General features: G+C 38.8%; 1 protein-coding gene across 1 annotated transcript; it reads left to right on the top strand.

Moving 5' to 3' along the window:
* The first annotated feature begins 10,046 nt into the window (after positions 1-10,046).
* Positions 10,047-11,245, top strand: LOC149021453 (HSP20-like chaperones superfamily protein). Its single transcript, XM_089147121.1, has 2 exons — positions 10,047-10,598; positions 10,693-11,245. Exons 1-2 carry the CDS (start codon positions 10,383-10,385, stop codon positions 10,951-10,953), a joined length of 477 nt encoding a protein of 158 aa, XP_089003247.1. The 5' UTR covers positions 10,047-10,382; the 3' UTR covers positions 10,954-11,245.
* Positions 11,246-17,377: the final 6,132 nt, after the last annotated feature.

The raw sequence follows: 17,377 nt of genomic DNA, 5'->3' as shown, positions 1-17,377 counted from the left end.
GGAAAGACCAGAGAAAGTTCGTATATAAAGGAGGCGAGAAAGTATATTTATTTACCGAGGCTAAGGCAAACACTTGGTGGGTCCCACGAGCGCCACAAGATAACAGTTGGAAACTTTGCTGTTGATTGGTTAAAACTTAAAACCAGCAGCGCCGAAAAGCTACGTTTGCAGTTTGGAGTGGGGATATCTCTTTTCCTACCGAGGAACACTCTGTGCTCTTAGGACGGCTTTACAACCACAAATTATGTAGGGCTCATAAGTAAAAAATAATAAAATATTTTAAAAAGTCCAGGACTCTAATCCTATGGACCCCTATAATTTATGATCAATAGTCGTCGATGAGCACTTTCCAGTCGGGGGAGATGACCCGGATTCTACAATTTGGAGGTTCTTTTCTAGTTTTTGTTTTGCTCCTTGAAACCTAGTCACAGTTTTTTGGTTCTGCCACACACGATAAACCTAAAATTAGTTTATTGTTTTCCCCCAGTGTTACCAAGTCTAAGAAAGCTAGATAAGAATTGTTTTCAGTCAACATCGAATGAGTCACAATGGCTTTGAGTCTGTAAGTCAAGAACGGAAGTTTCAATATAGGAAGTTGACACCGCTATGTTAGAAGTACGACCACAAAAATTTAACAACTATTCTGAAAAAAACTAAAATAGTGGTTGTATAATCTTAATGTAATGTTAAATTTCTTCCTTAGCCAACTGTATTCTCAAGAACTATGAATGTTCCGTTTTTTGTATGCTACTTATCAATTTATTTTATCACAGGTGATCACTCTTCTGCATAAGATAAATAAGGCAAAAAATTTCATACGTATGCATTGACATATTAATACTTCCAAATCACAAATGATTAACTAACCATATGATCCAATGATGATAAGGTCTGCCATTTATTTTCAAGACCAACAACTCTTAAATTCTTGAATCATGTCTTGTAAGAAGCTTACGATTGGCATTGTTGGAAAATTTTAATTAATTTGGAATCCTTAATAGGAAATTAATTTGTAGCATATCTTCATGCATCCCCCACATGGACTCATATGCCACTACAACACAAAAGACATAACTAGAGTAAAGAATATTTGAAGCTATGGGGTTTGTTTAATCTAAGATTTTGGAGTGATCACTAATAAAATAGGAGATTTAGACATACTATACTACCCACATTACTATATTCTTATAAAATTAAATATATATGTTACATATTAGAGGCCAACTACCCATTCTTGTATTATAATATATGATTTGTAAAGGAGGGTGCGGCGTTTATATATACTAATACAACTTAAAGTGATCACCGTTCAATATGGAGAGAGAAAGAGAGAAAATAAAATCTTTGTCTCGCACTTTTGTATATGGGTTGCATTGCTTTTGAGACTAGGAATATACAAATTTTTGGTTACATTATGTATCTAAGTCAATCACGTGTAACTACCAACTCAGACGTGTCTTGGTGTAAAGGAAATGATAAAAAGTGGTGTCGGCTTCGTTCTACGAAATCATAAAGGAGAAATTATAAAGGCAGTCTCTGAACCGGTACTATGTAACTCAATGTTGGAAGGGGAAGCTCTTGCTATGAGAGCTGGATTGCTGTTTGCATTTTCAGAAGACTATAATCATCTTCTGGTAGAGTCAGATTGTAAAGTACTGGTCAAATACATAAACAGTGCTTCCAGCTCCCCTCCCCTATGCTTAGCTCCTCTGATGGAGGATATTAGGGAGTTATGCTCTTCTTTCCTCTTGTGCTCCTTTCACTTTGTTCCAAGAGCGATAAACGCAGTCGCAGATGCTCTTGCAAAGAGGGCCATGTCGATCCCGTGTACGACGGTTTGGCCTATTTTCATTCCTTGGCTTTAGGAGTTATGCTCTCCGGTTGCCTAGGCTGTTTCGCGGGTTCTTTTTTCTTTTTCTTTCTTTTGTTTAATAGAAATTTCTTACCCAAAAAAAAAATAATGTAACTACCAAATCAATGAACCTATCTGATGATGATTGCCTTGTGGAATTAATTGAACCTTTAAAACAAAATTCAATCATATCTGATGAGATCAAGGCATGTTATATAAGTAATTTTCTGACCTAATAATTGAGGTTTGGAAATATACTCTCTATGTCTGTCTCTCTCTCTCTAGTATTAATGGTTGAAACGAACTGTTGAAGCATGTGGTCAAGGGAAATTTAAGATCACTAGCACAGATCTGCCAAGGTTTAGGGTCATGTGCTTAGGTTTATTAGCAGAGCCTATATCGCCTAGAGAGAGAGAGAGGGCATGACTCTCAAGTTAATGGCTTCTTAGGGGAGAGAGAGAGAGAGCAACTGCTTGGTTGTAAAAGCAATAAGAACAACTAGAATACATGAATGGGTGGATCTGGAAGGAATTAGGTTCTTATGATAGTGACCATACGACACTGGACATGGTCTCATGCATGCATGCATGCTTCTACTATCACAAGTTGGTGTAGTGTCCATTTCATTTCATTTTTCAATCCAACCAGATATGATGTTGGATTTCTTCTTCTACTTTGCTATGTAGAGCAAAAACTTAGGAAGAAACAATGTCGATGACCGTTTTACTAGAAGATGGAAAAGATGAAGAATGGTGATCCCTTTTGTAAAGATAGAGACTATAGTTTGAACGGAAGTAGAAAAGATGAGGAGAAACTTCAATCACTGTAGATAGAGAAGATGAAGAATCCAGGGTTGATGAAGCAATGAATGAAAAAATTATCGAGTTTTTTACACAGCATCATTATTATTCGGGTGAAAGTAGTGACCATTTGCTATTATGCTTTAAATTATATGGCACCCATTATAAAAATTACAAATTATATTCATAGCTAAGATTTTTGTTAAATGATGGAATGACGTCAGTGCCCTTATCCCCATCTAACTCTTTTAAAATTTGAATTGCGAATCATCCAATTGCCCTTGGGACGGTAAAATGACATTACTACACCCAATTTGACTCAGTAAATGACCTAAATGCCCTGACTGCCATTTAACTCATTGAGTGGGTGATCCCTTCACCCATCTTCTTCCTACCTTTTGCTTGGCAAAAGACGCTTTCCACCGTTGGCTCCTTGCCCGAAATCATCGTCTGTCGTAGATGCAACAATCCTTCACATCAATGAAGCACTCTGATTTGGAAATGAACAAAAAATGGGTTGATTCTTGTTGGGTATCCTTTATCTTCATCCTCATTGTCATTCTTTTGAGTTGTTCGTCATGTGTTCTGTGCCAAGACGATGGAGATTACTCTAAAACGGACAATCCTACGGTCCTTCCACTCCTTACCAACCTACCCTACAGTCAGATGTCCAATCTCATAGTAATATTTGGCACAGAGATTAGCAAACAACTGGGTTTCTACATAAACGATCTGTGCATTACTCGAATCACCTACCTTCTTTAATTAAGAGGGGAAAAAGAAGCTCAGTTCATTAATCATGTTCTTTTCTACTCATTGCCAGCATATTTTTGTTCCAGAATTTGAGTGTGTTTAACTATTGAACAGGGAAAGGGATTTGAATGAGGCATTCAAGGTTTAGTTCATTCATCATGTTCTTTTCTACTCATTGCCAGCATATTTTTGTTCCTGAATTTGAGTGTGTTTAACAGTTGAGTGTGTTTAACTTTTGGCAGCCTTGCTCTTGGCGCATTCTTTGGAAATTACCACTTCCACCAAGGGCCCTACATTTTATATGGAAACTACTACATCAAAAGCTTCCCACTGCTGACCTTCTTGTTGTGCGTGGTTGTAATATTCCAACTTCCTGTCACTTCTATGGCACTATGGAGAAATCGTCTGATCATATATTTCTCCACTACAGATATGCAACTATAATATGGCGTGATCTACATTTTCCGGCCCTGCTAGGAGCTTCTTCCATTAAAGATGTGGTGGAACAGTCTATGGATCTAGCTTTGAGAAAAGAAGGGACAGACAAAATTATCAACTCTCTACTCGCATTATGACTTCTTTGGAAGTCTTATGTGAGTCTAATCTCCACTCCTACTTTCAATCAACCAGCACAAGTAGTCTTCCAGATTTGGAAGGGCTTACAATTTTATGTTTCTCCTGAGCCTCGAGTTCCTATACCATCTACAACTTATGGAGTTATCAAATGGATAGCCACCGCCCCCTCCTCACTGTATCAAAATCAATGTGGGTGGCTCATTTATTAGGAGCAACGGCAAGCGGGATAGGGTGGCATTGCCAGGAACCATTTGGGGAAAATGTTATTTGCATTTGGACAGAGATCAAAGTCTCAAGATATTCTGACATTGGAAGCACTGGCAATGAGAAGGGCAATGTCATGGGCACAAGATTTCCAAGTGACACGAATAATGATGGAGAGTGATAATCAAGCTTTGATAGCTATCATTCAAAAATATCCCCATGAGGTGCCTTGGAAACTTTATCCCATCATCAAAGACATCACTATACTGGCAGCATCATTTGCATCTATTTTCTTCACTCATGTTCCTAGAGAAGCCAACTTTGTAGCTGACGCGCAAACTAAGGAAGGAGCCTTATCCCAAGATTTTTTTCTATATGTACATACCCCCCTAGCTCTATTAGGTTGTTTATGTTACTTGACATTTTATCTGTAGGTTGTAATGATGGTTTTTCTTTTTAATCAAGTGCTTTTTCCTACCAAAAAAAAAAAGGATTTGAATGAAGCATTCAATTTCTCTTCAAATACGACATTCTTGTCTAATTGCCTTAAAGACAACAAAAGGTAGAAGCTTCTCCACTTGTAAGATTTTCATTTTCTTGCTATTAGTTTAGTTTTATCAATTCTTGATTCATTTAAGAAATATATTGATGCCCTAAGTTTTTGTTAGTCAACACATTACGGAACATGCAACGTCTTTCATCTCAAGTTAACAATAAAAAAAAGCGAGCTCTATTGGATCTCTGGATGTAGTACAGATTAACCTATTGAGGTATTTGAGTCATACTCAAATATGATTTAGGTATTTGAATTGTACCCAACGTATGTTTTAATATAGGCCATCAGATTAGTTATAATCTAACAGCATAATAAGCCTTTGTGGGAGAGTCCAACTAACAGTAGAACCTTGTGTTGTTTTATAAATACTAGCTAGAAGCAACGATTTGGGTATTCCAAATTAAATAGTCAGGGTATAATGTTTTAAACAACATTGTGCCTAAACCCTAAACCTTAACAACCTTAAAGCATTAATTATTTCAAGTTAGAAGATTTTCTCAAGTTGATCGCACAAGAAGCATTGATGAGTTTGCCAAACAATCCAAGGACTTGCTTTCAATCTCCTTTTGTGAGTAAGTCGAGCGTACGGTAAGTTAAACTTTTTTTTACTAATCAAAATAATGATTGCTCTTTTCATTAAGGCGTTCTAATTTAAAAAGGAATTTCGGTTTTTTTTATTTTATTTTAAATTTCTTACTTTGGGAATTACGCAATAAAAGTGCGTGGGTTACAACCATTAAATTGGTTTTGTCCTTCATTACAACAAGTTTTAACTTTTCTCTAGACAAAGCATGTGGTTTGTTTCTTTTTTCTAATGTCGAAACTTCTTACCTAATGTTGATATGACAAAAACAAAAGAAAAACAGGATTTTTTTTTGAAAAATAAGAAAAACAAAAAATCCTACATTGAGATGAATGTGATGAAAATTTTTGTTTTTTTTTCTGATTTTGATTCACACCTTACCTACCAACCAAACCACTCACATCACCATACAAATGGACAAAAAAAATGTCATGATTTAAGGAAAGAGAAACACATACTTTGGTTTTCTTTTTCTTTGAAAATACATTTCAGATTTAAGGAAAGAGAAAATAAAGTTATCATGATTACTTTTTCGAATAATGTCATAACTATTCGAATTAATTATTCTTTATGTTTTGCTTTTGAAAAAGCATGATTACACTAAAGTGAATTGATTCTTTGTTAAATGTTTTCCCACAGGGCCCCCCCCAGAGGGGGGGGGGGGGGGGGGGGGGGGGGGGGGGGGGGGGGGGGGGGGGGGGGGGGGGGGGGGGGGGGGGGGGGGGGGGGGGGGGGGGGCGCCCCCAGCCGAGCCCCCCCCCCCCCCCCAAAAAAGGGAGTGGTGACCCCCCCCCCCGGGGCGCCACCCCCAAGGTGGGGGGGGGGGTTTTTTGGCGGGGGGCCCCCCCCCCCCCAAAGAAAGACCCCCCGCGGGGGGGGGGGGGGGGCGGGCGGGGGCCCGCCGCCGCCCTCCCGGGGGGGGGGGGGGCCCCCCCCCAGGGGGGGGGGCCCCCCCTGAGGCCCGACCCTCAGGAGACAATGCATGGTTATGTGCTCTCTCCCGAGGGGGCCCGGGGGCGGCCTTATTTCCCCACAACAAATGTATAATCTATACCGCATGTGGGAGATATCGAAACATTAAACATTGGTTTCTTGTTGTTCAAGCTTTTCTTGTTCTTTCAAATTACTTAGATTAATTTTAATAAAAGAAAAGAAAATAGTATTTAGTTAAACTTGTTTAATTTATCTCCCTTGATTAATTGTGTCAAGAATTATAATGGATGTTGTTCCAATTAATATGGTCAAACTGCATATTTTTAATGGGTCTGAGTTTAATGCCTGAAAAAGAAAGACACAGTTTAATTAAAGTTTTTGAATATGTTTTATACAATACAAATCTCTTTTGAAAATACATTCTCACAAATCTCTTTTGAAAATACTGTTGAGAATGTTGATGAAATACAATGGACAAGAGATGAGAATTTCTATAGGAATTATTTGTTGAATGTCATGTTAGATAGACTTGGAGAAACCTATATCAATTATAAAAGTGCTTAGAAAATATGGGACAGCCTAGTTGTTCAATATAAGAAGGAAGAAGAATTGTCCAAAACTCATCTAATGGACAAATTCATATACTTTCAAATTTATTGAAGATGCAGAAAGAAATCTACATGGACCAACATTAAGGGTATGTCATGAAAAGTTTTGAACATAAAGTTTGTAAATTAAATATGTAACAACCCCATAATTCTAACCTGAGATCAATATTACAAGTCCGAATATCCGAAGGTCCAGCCGGAATGAACTTTGAAGTATTCAGATTGAAGTCCATGATTCATACCCTGAATCCATAGATCTGGATTCTGCTGATGAAGAACCTGTCATTTTGGAAACTCAAAGAAGATCCATTGGAAACCCTAATGGATTGGGAAAGTGGATCATCAGTCGGAGTCAATATGTGATTGAAGATGTCCGGAATCAAAGTAAGATCACCCCCCACATGTTGATTAGGATTATTTGAGTTGGAGATCAACCCCTTGAGCGAAGCACCCAAGTACTAAAAAGTATTAGGGGGCGGTTGCTTAAGGCGGTTGATTGACCAATCAATCGCTCCAAGCAACCGCCCAACGGCTCAGGTCTGCTTCCGGGGTTTAAACCCTATTTTGCTCCGGTCCACTATAAATAAGTAACTTCGACCTTTTCTCTCGTTATTATATTCGGGATTACCGCTACAGACGGTTAGGAGTCAGAGAACACGTGGTAGAAGATGAAGGAATTGTGGTTTGAGAAGAAGATCCAATCCTCGTCACTTTAGCAAATCTTTCATAAATTAGTTGATCTCACACCCTCTATCTCATTTCTTCATCTCTTTGAATGGTGAGAGTCTATCCTCCTTGACTGGCAGTGAGTTATTTGTGATGGTTCTATCCTTCCATCAGTGATTTTGGTTAGATCATGTCCGAAAACGGATCCTTATATCTGAATAAATGATTGATTTGATTAAAAGAGATGATTTGGTTATTAATCATTAGAATTCTAAGGTTTTGGTTTGTGCTTGTGTTGTAGGCTCCTTAAGGATGAAATTCGGATCTAGATCATTTCAAAATCGGATTAAAATTGAGAGATCAAAAGTCAAAATTTCGGATTTGGAAGTTGTCTGGAACAGTGGAGGTTGCTTAGGGCAGTCGCTTGATAAACCAACTACCCCAAGCAATTAGCTGATTCACAATAGCTAAGTCAGTCCAATTGTTGCTCTGTTTAACTCTTGTCTTTAATGTATTTTTACAACCCTATTCTAGGTAGTCTCTGAAGTTCTTTGGACTTTCTAATTGTGAGGTTCAATTGCAATTACAATAACTTTTACATTCCTACAAGTAAGGACACATTCTTGTATATATGATGAGATATGATCTATGATAAACTGTTTGATTAATTGTATGCATCATTATTCTTATAACTTCTTGTAATAATATGATGCAATGATTCGTAGTTGAATATATATTGTGGATCATGTTTAGATGTATTTTAATTACTTTATGATGTTGAATGACTGATTATGTAATGATGAGTTATGATGTGTTGTAACTATGGTGGAGAGTATCCATATTGGGCATACATTGCTTGGGATATCAGGAGTTGTGGTATGGGACATTACTTACTGATACCCCCAACACTATCATGGTTACTGGATGACATACCAAGAAAATCTAAATTGCATGGTTAGGTACCCACACATGCTACTACCATTTCGTAGGGGTGTCAACGGTTTCGGGTTGGGCTGGTTTTTGGCTAAAAACACTCAGCCCAAACACTGTCCATTAAGAAAATAACAGTTTCGGGCCGCTATGATTTGGATTTGGGCTGACTAACAATTTAGGCTAACAGTTTAGAATTGGGTTTACTAATGGTTTGGGTTCGGATTTATTAGCAATATGTTTTGAGTACCTTGTTAATGTGTAGAATTTATCAAGAGCATGTGCACACATACAAGCATTAAGTTCTCTCCAAGTCTCTTGTGTTGGGTGTTCAAAACCAACAAATTTTTTTCTACAAAGAAGTAAAAATTATAGAACTACTATACAAAAGAAAGCCGGCATCTTCATGAATTTTAGTGGGTTGTCTCTGCTTATTCTCTTCTCCCTTCCTGACACTTGTAAAAATGGCTAAAAATAAAGCATTAAAATATTTTCAAATGATAATACATTTCCTAAATATTTACTAAGTCCATCTTCCCAATGGCGAAGGCTTTGATAGGCTTGTTGTTTGCATATTCCAAAGCAAAACAATTAAGGAAAACAAATGAATACTTGGGGGTTTTTCAATCTTTTATATTTAAATTTATTTTATTTTATTTATTTATAATGGGTTTAACGAGCTGGTTTCGGACCAAAGGTTCGGGTTAGCGGGCCACACATGGGTTGGTCTGGACCAACTCGAACGAGTGCAAGCTAAGATTGTTCAACCTAAATACAACCCATTAAACTTCAATTCGGGCTATAAAGGACCGGTTCGGGTTAGGTTTTGACACCCTTAGAAGTTAGTGGTTCAATCCCCCGTTCCCTCTGCACCTTCCCTTTCCCACATCTCATCCCCCTTGGATCTGTAGGCCCCGGTCACTATGACTGGTATAAAAAATGGCCTAAAAAAAATCTAGTAACTCTCTAATTTTATTTTTTTTTCTTGAGCTAAGATTTATTCGGGTCAACTTGTACACATTTTGACGAATCCGGATCTTCTCCCCGTCGGGGCAGTACAGTCCCCCATGGCTTCCTAACCACAAAAATCAGTAGGTCCCACTAGTGAAAAAAAAAACTTTTTTTCCATTTTTTTCAAAAAGTATTTTTCACCGTAGGCCCCACTGATGTTTGTGTGGTCAGGACGCGTCCGACTCCATTTTGACTACATCCTCGAGGAGATGTTTGGTAAGAATGAAACTCACAACCTCTTTACTAAAAAACATAAGTCTTATCGATAAGCCAACTCTATATTTACAACTCTTTCTAAAATTATTTCATTGAAAAACACACACAACTTTTGCATTGAAAAATTGATGTTGCTGCATTAAAAGTGTCTTTTCGAAGCAGATTTTTTTCGTTTAAGTTCAAAAATCACAAGAAACAAAACTATTTTATGAAGCAATTTCCGGACTAACCATTGGAATTGTTTTTCAGTCAATTCTCAAACGGGTCCTTTGTTGGTTTTCACATTTTTATTTTTTTTTTCCTTAAAAGCTATTGGATTTGTGAAACCCTAAATCACCACCACGTGCTATGCTCCTCCTTCGCATTTGCAATTTTGCTAGGGTCCTGGAAACAAAAATTACTGCCACGTGTAAGGAAATCTGAACCGGAATTTTCTGGATGGTTCCGACGAGTCTAGAAACCCGACCACCTCAGCTTCTCTCTCTGATTCTCGAACTTTCCTTTTTACGTTTTAAATCCCTCACCCCAATCTCTTGGGTTTAATGTTTCCGGTCGAACAGGTTCGTTGCAAATCTCAGGGAGACCTCGCTTCGCAGTTGCGTAGCTCTGTATACACTCTGTTGTTCATCGATTTAGTTTTTCCTTCAGGCATTTGATCTTCTGAGTGAACTCCACATCGATTCAAGCAGCGATAATGAGCTCTGTTTTGGATATCAGTGATGGCCTGGCTTCGGCTGTGAATCATTTCTTCGGTTTCCCAGAGAACATCGAGAAAATGATGTTCCCGGATCGCCATATCGACAACCAGGAATCGAAAGGCATGAAGAGCGTTCCTGTAGACATTCTTGATAGCCCTAAGGAGTACGTATTCTATATTGATGTTCCTGGTCTGTCGAAGACTGATATTCAGGTAAACTTGAAACCCTCTGGTTGCAAGAATCAACGATTTCATCTCTTGCTGTAATTGTGCTTCTGATATCTAACGATGGATCGATCGTGTACAGGTGACAGTTGAAGAGGATGAGAAGACACTAGTGGTCCGAAGTAATGGGAAGAGGAAGCGTGAGGATGGAGAAGAAGAAGGATGCAAGTACTTAATGTTGGAACGGAAAGCTTCAATCAAGTTCCTGAGGAAGTTTCGGCTCCCGGAAAATGCTAATGCCTCTGCTATTTCGGCCAAGTGTGAGAACGGAGTCTTGACTGTGATTGTGGAGAAACTGCCACCACCACCCAAATCCAAGACCGTTGAGGTTGCCATTTCGTAAGAGCAGAACAGAGTCCATTAGGGAAGGCAAGGGAAGCTTCCCTGCACAAACGGTTCCAGTCATTGTAGCATTGTAGATAGAAAATGGAGGTTGTTTTGCAATGGTTGTAGTTGATGTGATCTTTCTTGTTAAAATTTGACATTTAACTTTCAGAAATTCTAGTGTATCTCATCTTATCTTGCCAATTGAGTTAGATCTTCCAATTTGATTTCCTGTATGGTTAGCAATTACATCAGTTCACCAGTCATAGTTGTTAATTCTATGATTTCTGTTCGGCCCTATTGACCCATTGATCAAGAGATACAGAGTGTGACCTTCACAAAAGGGGCATGTATAACCTCTTTTCACTGCAGTTGTAAACCATATGCACCTGCTTCATTGCCCATCAAAGCTTTTGAGCCAGTTGCATGGCAATCTTCTCGGCAAGCGTTCTGGTGTCATTCAGTGACAAGGATTTTAGACTCTGGGCAACAGCACCTGTTGGGGTTTGAACATTACCCACTTCCCATCTTGAATCCTAGAGAACAGATAGATTGTCACAGTCTGTTACAGGGTATAAAGCACAAGCAGCTCTACTATTTATTCAACAGGGGAAAACAATTCTAAATGCCTAAATTCGATGTTCACAAATGTTGCAAGTGTTCAAATATTTTGAATATTGAAGAATCTTTTCCTCATTTAGTGCCACTATTCAAGAGGGAATAGGGTGTGAAATGTTCATATACCTGCATGCAGGGTGTGAGATGATTCCCAGACAACGATAGCTTGTCCAATGTTCCTCTGATAGAGTTCACGCAAGGCTCCAATATCTCTTCAAGCAAAATTAGTTTCATCAACGGTAATCCAAGTTGAACTTCACCTGGGAGTCAACATGTGATTTCAACGAATTATCATCAACCTAGGTGAACCAACCAAACCAGCAATGCACCATTCCCAAATGTTTATTTTAAGGGTAATTTTCATCTGGACCCCTGAGGTTTGGTCTATGTCATTTTAGTCAAAAACTGAAACTTTGCACTACTTCCCGTACTAGTCATTTGGAAATTATCACTTCTTTTGCTTTTCTTTCTTTTTTTTTTTTTATTTAAAAAAACATATAATTAATTAATTAAATCTTTGACCGTTGTTGTTGTTTTTTTCCTTGGTTGCTTCTCCTCCTTGTTGGGTCCTGTATCTGTTTTTTTCTTTCTTTTTTGTGTTTTCCTTTTTTGTTTTCTTGTTGGTTTGGTGGGTCCTTTGTTGTGATCCCTTTGTCTTGGTCTCTCTTTTTTTCTTTTCTTGGTGTCTTTTTTTCCTTTTTTCGCCTTTGTTTTTCCCTTGCTTTGGTTCGTGTCCTTCTGTCCCCTGTTTTTCCTGTCTTTGTTTGCTTTTTTTCTTTCTTTCTGCCCTGTCTCGGTTCGCTTTCTGTTGGCTTTGGTTCGTGCTTGCTTTTTCCTTGGCTGCTCGTGCTTGGGTTCTTTGGCTGCTTTCTTTTTGGGGCTTGCTGGGTTCTTTTGGCTTTCGTTGCTGCGCTTCGGTTCTTTGGCTTGGAGTTTGGCCTTGGTTTTTTGGGGTGAGGGGTTTTTTGGGGGTTGGCTTCTTGGGGTTACACGTTCTTTGGGGTGTGCGTTCTCTGGCTGCGGTCGGTTCTTTTCGTGTGGGGGAGTTCTTTTGGGGCTGTGGGGGAGTTCATTGGGGTGTGGGAGTTCATTTTGGGCGGGTGGGGAGTTCTTGGGGTGTCGGAGTTTCTGGGCTTTGAGGGAGTTCGTCGGCTGCGCTTCGGGGTTCTTTGGGGCCGCTTGCGGTTCTTGGGCTTCCTTCTTTGGGGGCCGGTGTCGGAGTTCTCTCTGCCGGCTTGCGGGAGTTCATTTTGGGCGCGCTTGAGCGGAGTTCTGGGCTTCCTGGTTGGCGGGAGTTCTGTTGAGCGTCTTTTTGTATAGGTCGAGATGTGAGATTTTATCTCTCTTTACTCCCCGGCATGTAGGTCAGTCTTTTTGGCTGTTATGCTTCATCCGACTTTTGCTTGTATGTAGAACTCCTTTCTCTGATCATGTATGCTCGATTATATCTCGAGCTTCCATACTTGTAATTTTGATGTATTTTGCTATCCCGAACTCGCTTTGTATTGTATCGGCTTTTGTTGTTGAGCTTATTTGTTGTTCTGAATTCCATGTTGGCTTAAAGTATATTGCTTGATATTCCACTTCAACTCTGGTTGTTTGGTATCTCGTCATGCATCTGTTTTTGCGTTGAGTCGGAAATTTATCTGATATAAGTCATCTTCTCAGAGGTGATAACATCTCTTGAAGGATCTTTGTTGTCCGAGACTCCACTTTGAATATTATATATAGTGATAATCCGATCTGCACCATTAGGTAGTCGATCATATAGATATAATCTTCGGACCCATGTGTGCCATATTTTGTTGCCACTTTATACATCATCACTTGAGTCCCACTTTTATGGACACATATATCTTAGATTCAACTAGCGGCTTTAATGGCATCCAACATAGTCACCGGGTCCTCTCCGTCAACACGCATCATTGTCTTCGGATCCGGGTGTTTTTGGAGAGAGGTATCTTTGGAGTTGGATAACCTCTGCGGGGTCCTTCGTCTTCATCTCCACGTGCCCATCGATTGCTTTGGATTTCTTTCTTTCTGACTCAAGAATGAGTCGACTCGAGTCTCAATTTGTTGGCGTCTTGCTTTCTTTCTTCTTCATTGCCATTCTTGATGTGAGTTTCTTTGGCCTTGCGTTCCATCTTCACCGTGCACCGCTTTTTTGCAATCGCCACGCTGGCGGGCTTCCTTTTTCGTGTCCCCGCTTGGGGTTCTGCTCCGTCGGGGTTTTTCGTTGCCTCCGCGTTGATCATCCTGTGCCATCTCCTAGTGGGGTTCTGTGTCGCCGGCCGTTGCGGTGCGCCGTGTCCAACATTACGCATGTTCGAATCGGTTGCCATTCTTCTCCGTGTCGCGTGATCTGTTCCATCTCTCCGTTTTTCCCACCTCACAAGGGAATTCGACACAGAGTGATAGTATTGATGATATCCGTGCGGCATAACTTACCATACTTTGGCAGACATAGTAATCACTTTATTGACATACTTAGAGTTTATAACATGCTTTGGCTTTTGGCTAAAGACAAATAAATAATATTATATTGAACCTCAATCACGTTATTGTGAATCAAATGGCATCGTTTGGAATAATCATGCAAAACCAATGCACTCAACAATGTGATCGGATTTAAGCTGGTGAGTTCCACCGAATTTCAAATATCGATTTCGTAAGTAATGATAATAGTTCCTCAATCTTCATGAGATTATTACTTGAGGAGAAGAGACTCATGTATACCGTACCTTATGGTGATTACTCAGAAATTTGGGTAGTATTACCTCACAAGGATTTGATCACCTTATTATTATTGAAGGGTTGATTTAGCGATCTGTTTGCCGATAGCCTTTTGATCAGTTTCCATAGCGGGCCAATTGTTCTGCACAATCTTTCATCCCTTCCCGGTTGAACCCGCTGGCTCGCCGTGCCTCCGGCGATCTAGTTAGGTCCACTGGAGCAAGGTATGCTAATTCTGTGTAGTTCTATTCCTCCTTTCTCTTGTGCTCCTTTACCTTTTTATAGATTTTCTATGTATGAGTTTGAGTGAGGCTCAACCCTAGTTAGGTTGTGATCGACTCTTAGTCATTGAGTCCTACTCAAACACGAGTAGTTGAGTCGTGTCGGATACTATTTCCTTGGCTGAATCTTATTCGTTTACCTTGTTATTCCCTTTGTACTTGTTCGCGCCTTGCTTGGTCGGTCTACGTGTCCGCTGTCGGACTGGCTCAACCCCTGTTTGATTCCGCTCTCGGCGGCTTCCGTTGGTTTGCTTTTTATTCTTTCCTTATCGTTAGCATTCGAAATCAAAAGAGTTGTTTAAGATCAAAACATCATGCCATTCGAAATCAAAAGAGTTGTTTAAGATCGAAACATCATGCCCTTGAACCTCGCGTCGAAGCTCTGCCACTTGAAGTTTTCTTAACCCTTCGAGCCATGGAATCGTCGGAAGTTTCAGATTTGTCTTCTCCGACACAGTCTTATCTTCGAGCCATGGAATCACATCTTTCTTATCGTCGGACGTTTCAGATTTGTCTTCTTATCATCTTTCGCCATGAACCGGTGTTTGAGGTCATGATATTCTGTTTACAGTTCTGTGGCGTCAGAAGATGAAGATAAGTGTTTCGGTTCTGTATTTCCATAGCCACAGAGTCCCAGCTATTGGTTCCATGACGGTTAATGGCACATGCCAACAACAGCTTCTCCCAAATCCCCAATGATTGCTTCACAACATCTTCGACTTTAGCCATGGTTTCTCATATCTGACGCTCCATCAACCTTTCTGCAATTCGTAGATAATTTATTTTTTTTCAAAACTAGGGTTTTTTCTCTTTTTATTTCTCTTTGGATTTCTTCGTCACTTAATGAAAATTTACCTTTTTCAAATCCTTGAATCTTGTTTCCACTTACCTGAGTTTTCCAAAGTAGTCCGGTGAAGCAAGAGAGCTTTAAGCTAGGGATTCAAAGTTAAATGAGTTGAATGAAGAAACATTCAAGTGTTTGATGTTCTTAGACGGTTGCTTTGTGGTGTTTCGCTACAGTTCTTCAGAATTGGATTTCGAGAATCACAAATGAATATTAACATAAATTTTATTTTTTTTCATTTTTATTTCCTATGTTTTTGTTTAAATTTAAAAAAGGGTAAATTTGTCATGAAAGTTATAATTTGTCCTTAAATTGACTTTTTCTATAGTACAGGGGAGGCAGATGCAAAGTTTCAGTTTTTTTGGACTAAAAATGACATAGACCAAACCTCGGGGGTCCAGGATGAAAATTCCCCTTATTTTAATTACAGCATGACCGAGGGCGCTTGATCATAGGAACACCATGATTTCCTAATCAAAATCTTGTATTACTGTTCCAGCTGCATCAAGTAAGGATCACTTCCATGCATCTCCTGTAAAAATAAGAAATACATATTAAAACATATGGTCGTGTCACCTTATATATTACCCTCCAATATGTGCATGATATCAGAATTCAACTAGCTTTTCTATTTATTCACAACCCAAAAGGGAACTAGAAGACAAGTAATGTCTTGTGCAAGGATGACGCCGTGGTAGTTAAAATATATGGTAAGAGAAAACAGAAGGAACAATCAGAGAGGCTCCATGCAGTTGACTGAGGTGAGTTTCTTTTCAGAAATGTTGGCCATCAAGTGTTTCTTAGAAAGCATGGCCACTGTAAACTGTACAGAGATTCTTATTACCCAAGCCCCACAAAAAAAAGAGGGGGGAAAACACAGGATCTCATATATGAAGAGAACACTGGTAAGGAGGGCCTTTTTGGGTATCAACTCACATTCTCATTTTTTTATTTCTTTAATTTTTTTTTTTGTTTTGGTATTGATTTTACATCTCTTTTTTGCGTAAGGGCCTGTTTGGTTACATGAATCTAGAGATTTGAAATCTCTGGATTCATGAATCTGAGAATTAACCCCTTTGGTTGTAAAATCTCTAGATTCTGAATCTGGATTCACCTTTCACATTAAACGGAATCTATAGATTTATGGGTGGGGGAAATCCGAGTTTAAAATCTATACATTTGTAAATTCAAAAATCACTCGATCGGTGTTTTGATGATTCGATTTCATTCAACACCAAACATCTAATTTTATAATTATACTCCTGTTTGAATCTCGATATTTGAATCTCCGGCTCTGTCCCGGCCTAAAAGTATGGAGAAACTCTCAAAATCCATAATAGATTTTTTTATAGACGTCCCATAAAATTCTAAAATTTGTTTTTATAAGTAGGAAATTTAAAAATTCTAATGCAATCTACAAAATTTGTCATTATTATGTTTAGAGTGTCAAATTCCATAATTTTTCTAAAAATGTTTCATGTAAATTCTACTTCACTTTGAGAAACAAACACATTAAAAGTGTTTAGATTTTTATTTTATGTTGCAAAAAATCATACAAAACTAAACAATTTTATCAAACGAATTTCAGCAATTTTTTTGGTTCTAGAAGTTATCAAACAGATTTCCTATTGTTCTTTATTTTCTCACTCCCAACCCCTAATTATCTGTTCTCATCTCTCAATATTCATGACCACGAGTAAGCATCCTCTATTGTGCATCATTCTTTGTTGTGCACAGTAGTGCACATGTATATCAAATAAAAGGCTGAAAAAACAAAAGAACTAAAAAATTATTTTGAACCCTTCAAAATTAAATTAAGCTTTTAATCTCAGTTTCCTATTTGGTATAAAGAGTGCACAGCAGATAATTTTTTTCCCATGACCACCTCAGCCTCTCTTTTTTTTCTTCCATCTCGAACTTTCTTATTTCCGTTTTAAATCCCTTCAGCTGTGAATCATTTGTTCGAT

Source organism: Hakea prostrata, chromosome 3 (genome assembly GCF_041222555.1).
Source record: "Hakea prostrata isolate BN-2017 chromosome 3, UWA_Hpros_2, whole genome shotgun sequence".
NCBI classification, from domain to species: Eukaryota; Viridiplantae; Streptophyta; class Magnoliopsida; order Proteales; family Proteaceae; genus Hakea; species Hakea prostrata.
Note: the sequence above shows the minus strand (reverse complement) of the source record. Positions and strands in the feature narration are given on the sequence as shown.

Excerpts from the sequence above, each read along its gene's own strand:
- LOC149021453 (XM_089147121.1), top strand. The coding sequence starts at position 10,383 with ATGAGCTCTGTTTTGGATATCAGTGATGGCCTGGCTTCGGCTGTGAAT. Across the intron at positions 10,599-10,692 it reads TGTCGAAGACTGATATTCAG|GTGACAGTTGAAGAGGATGA; the intron begins GTAAACTTGAAA and ends GATCGTGTACAG.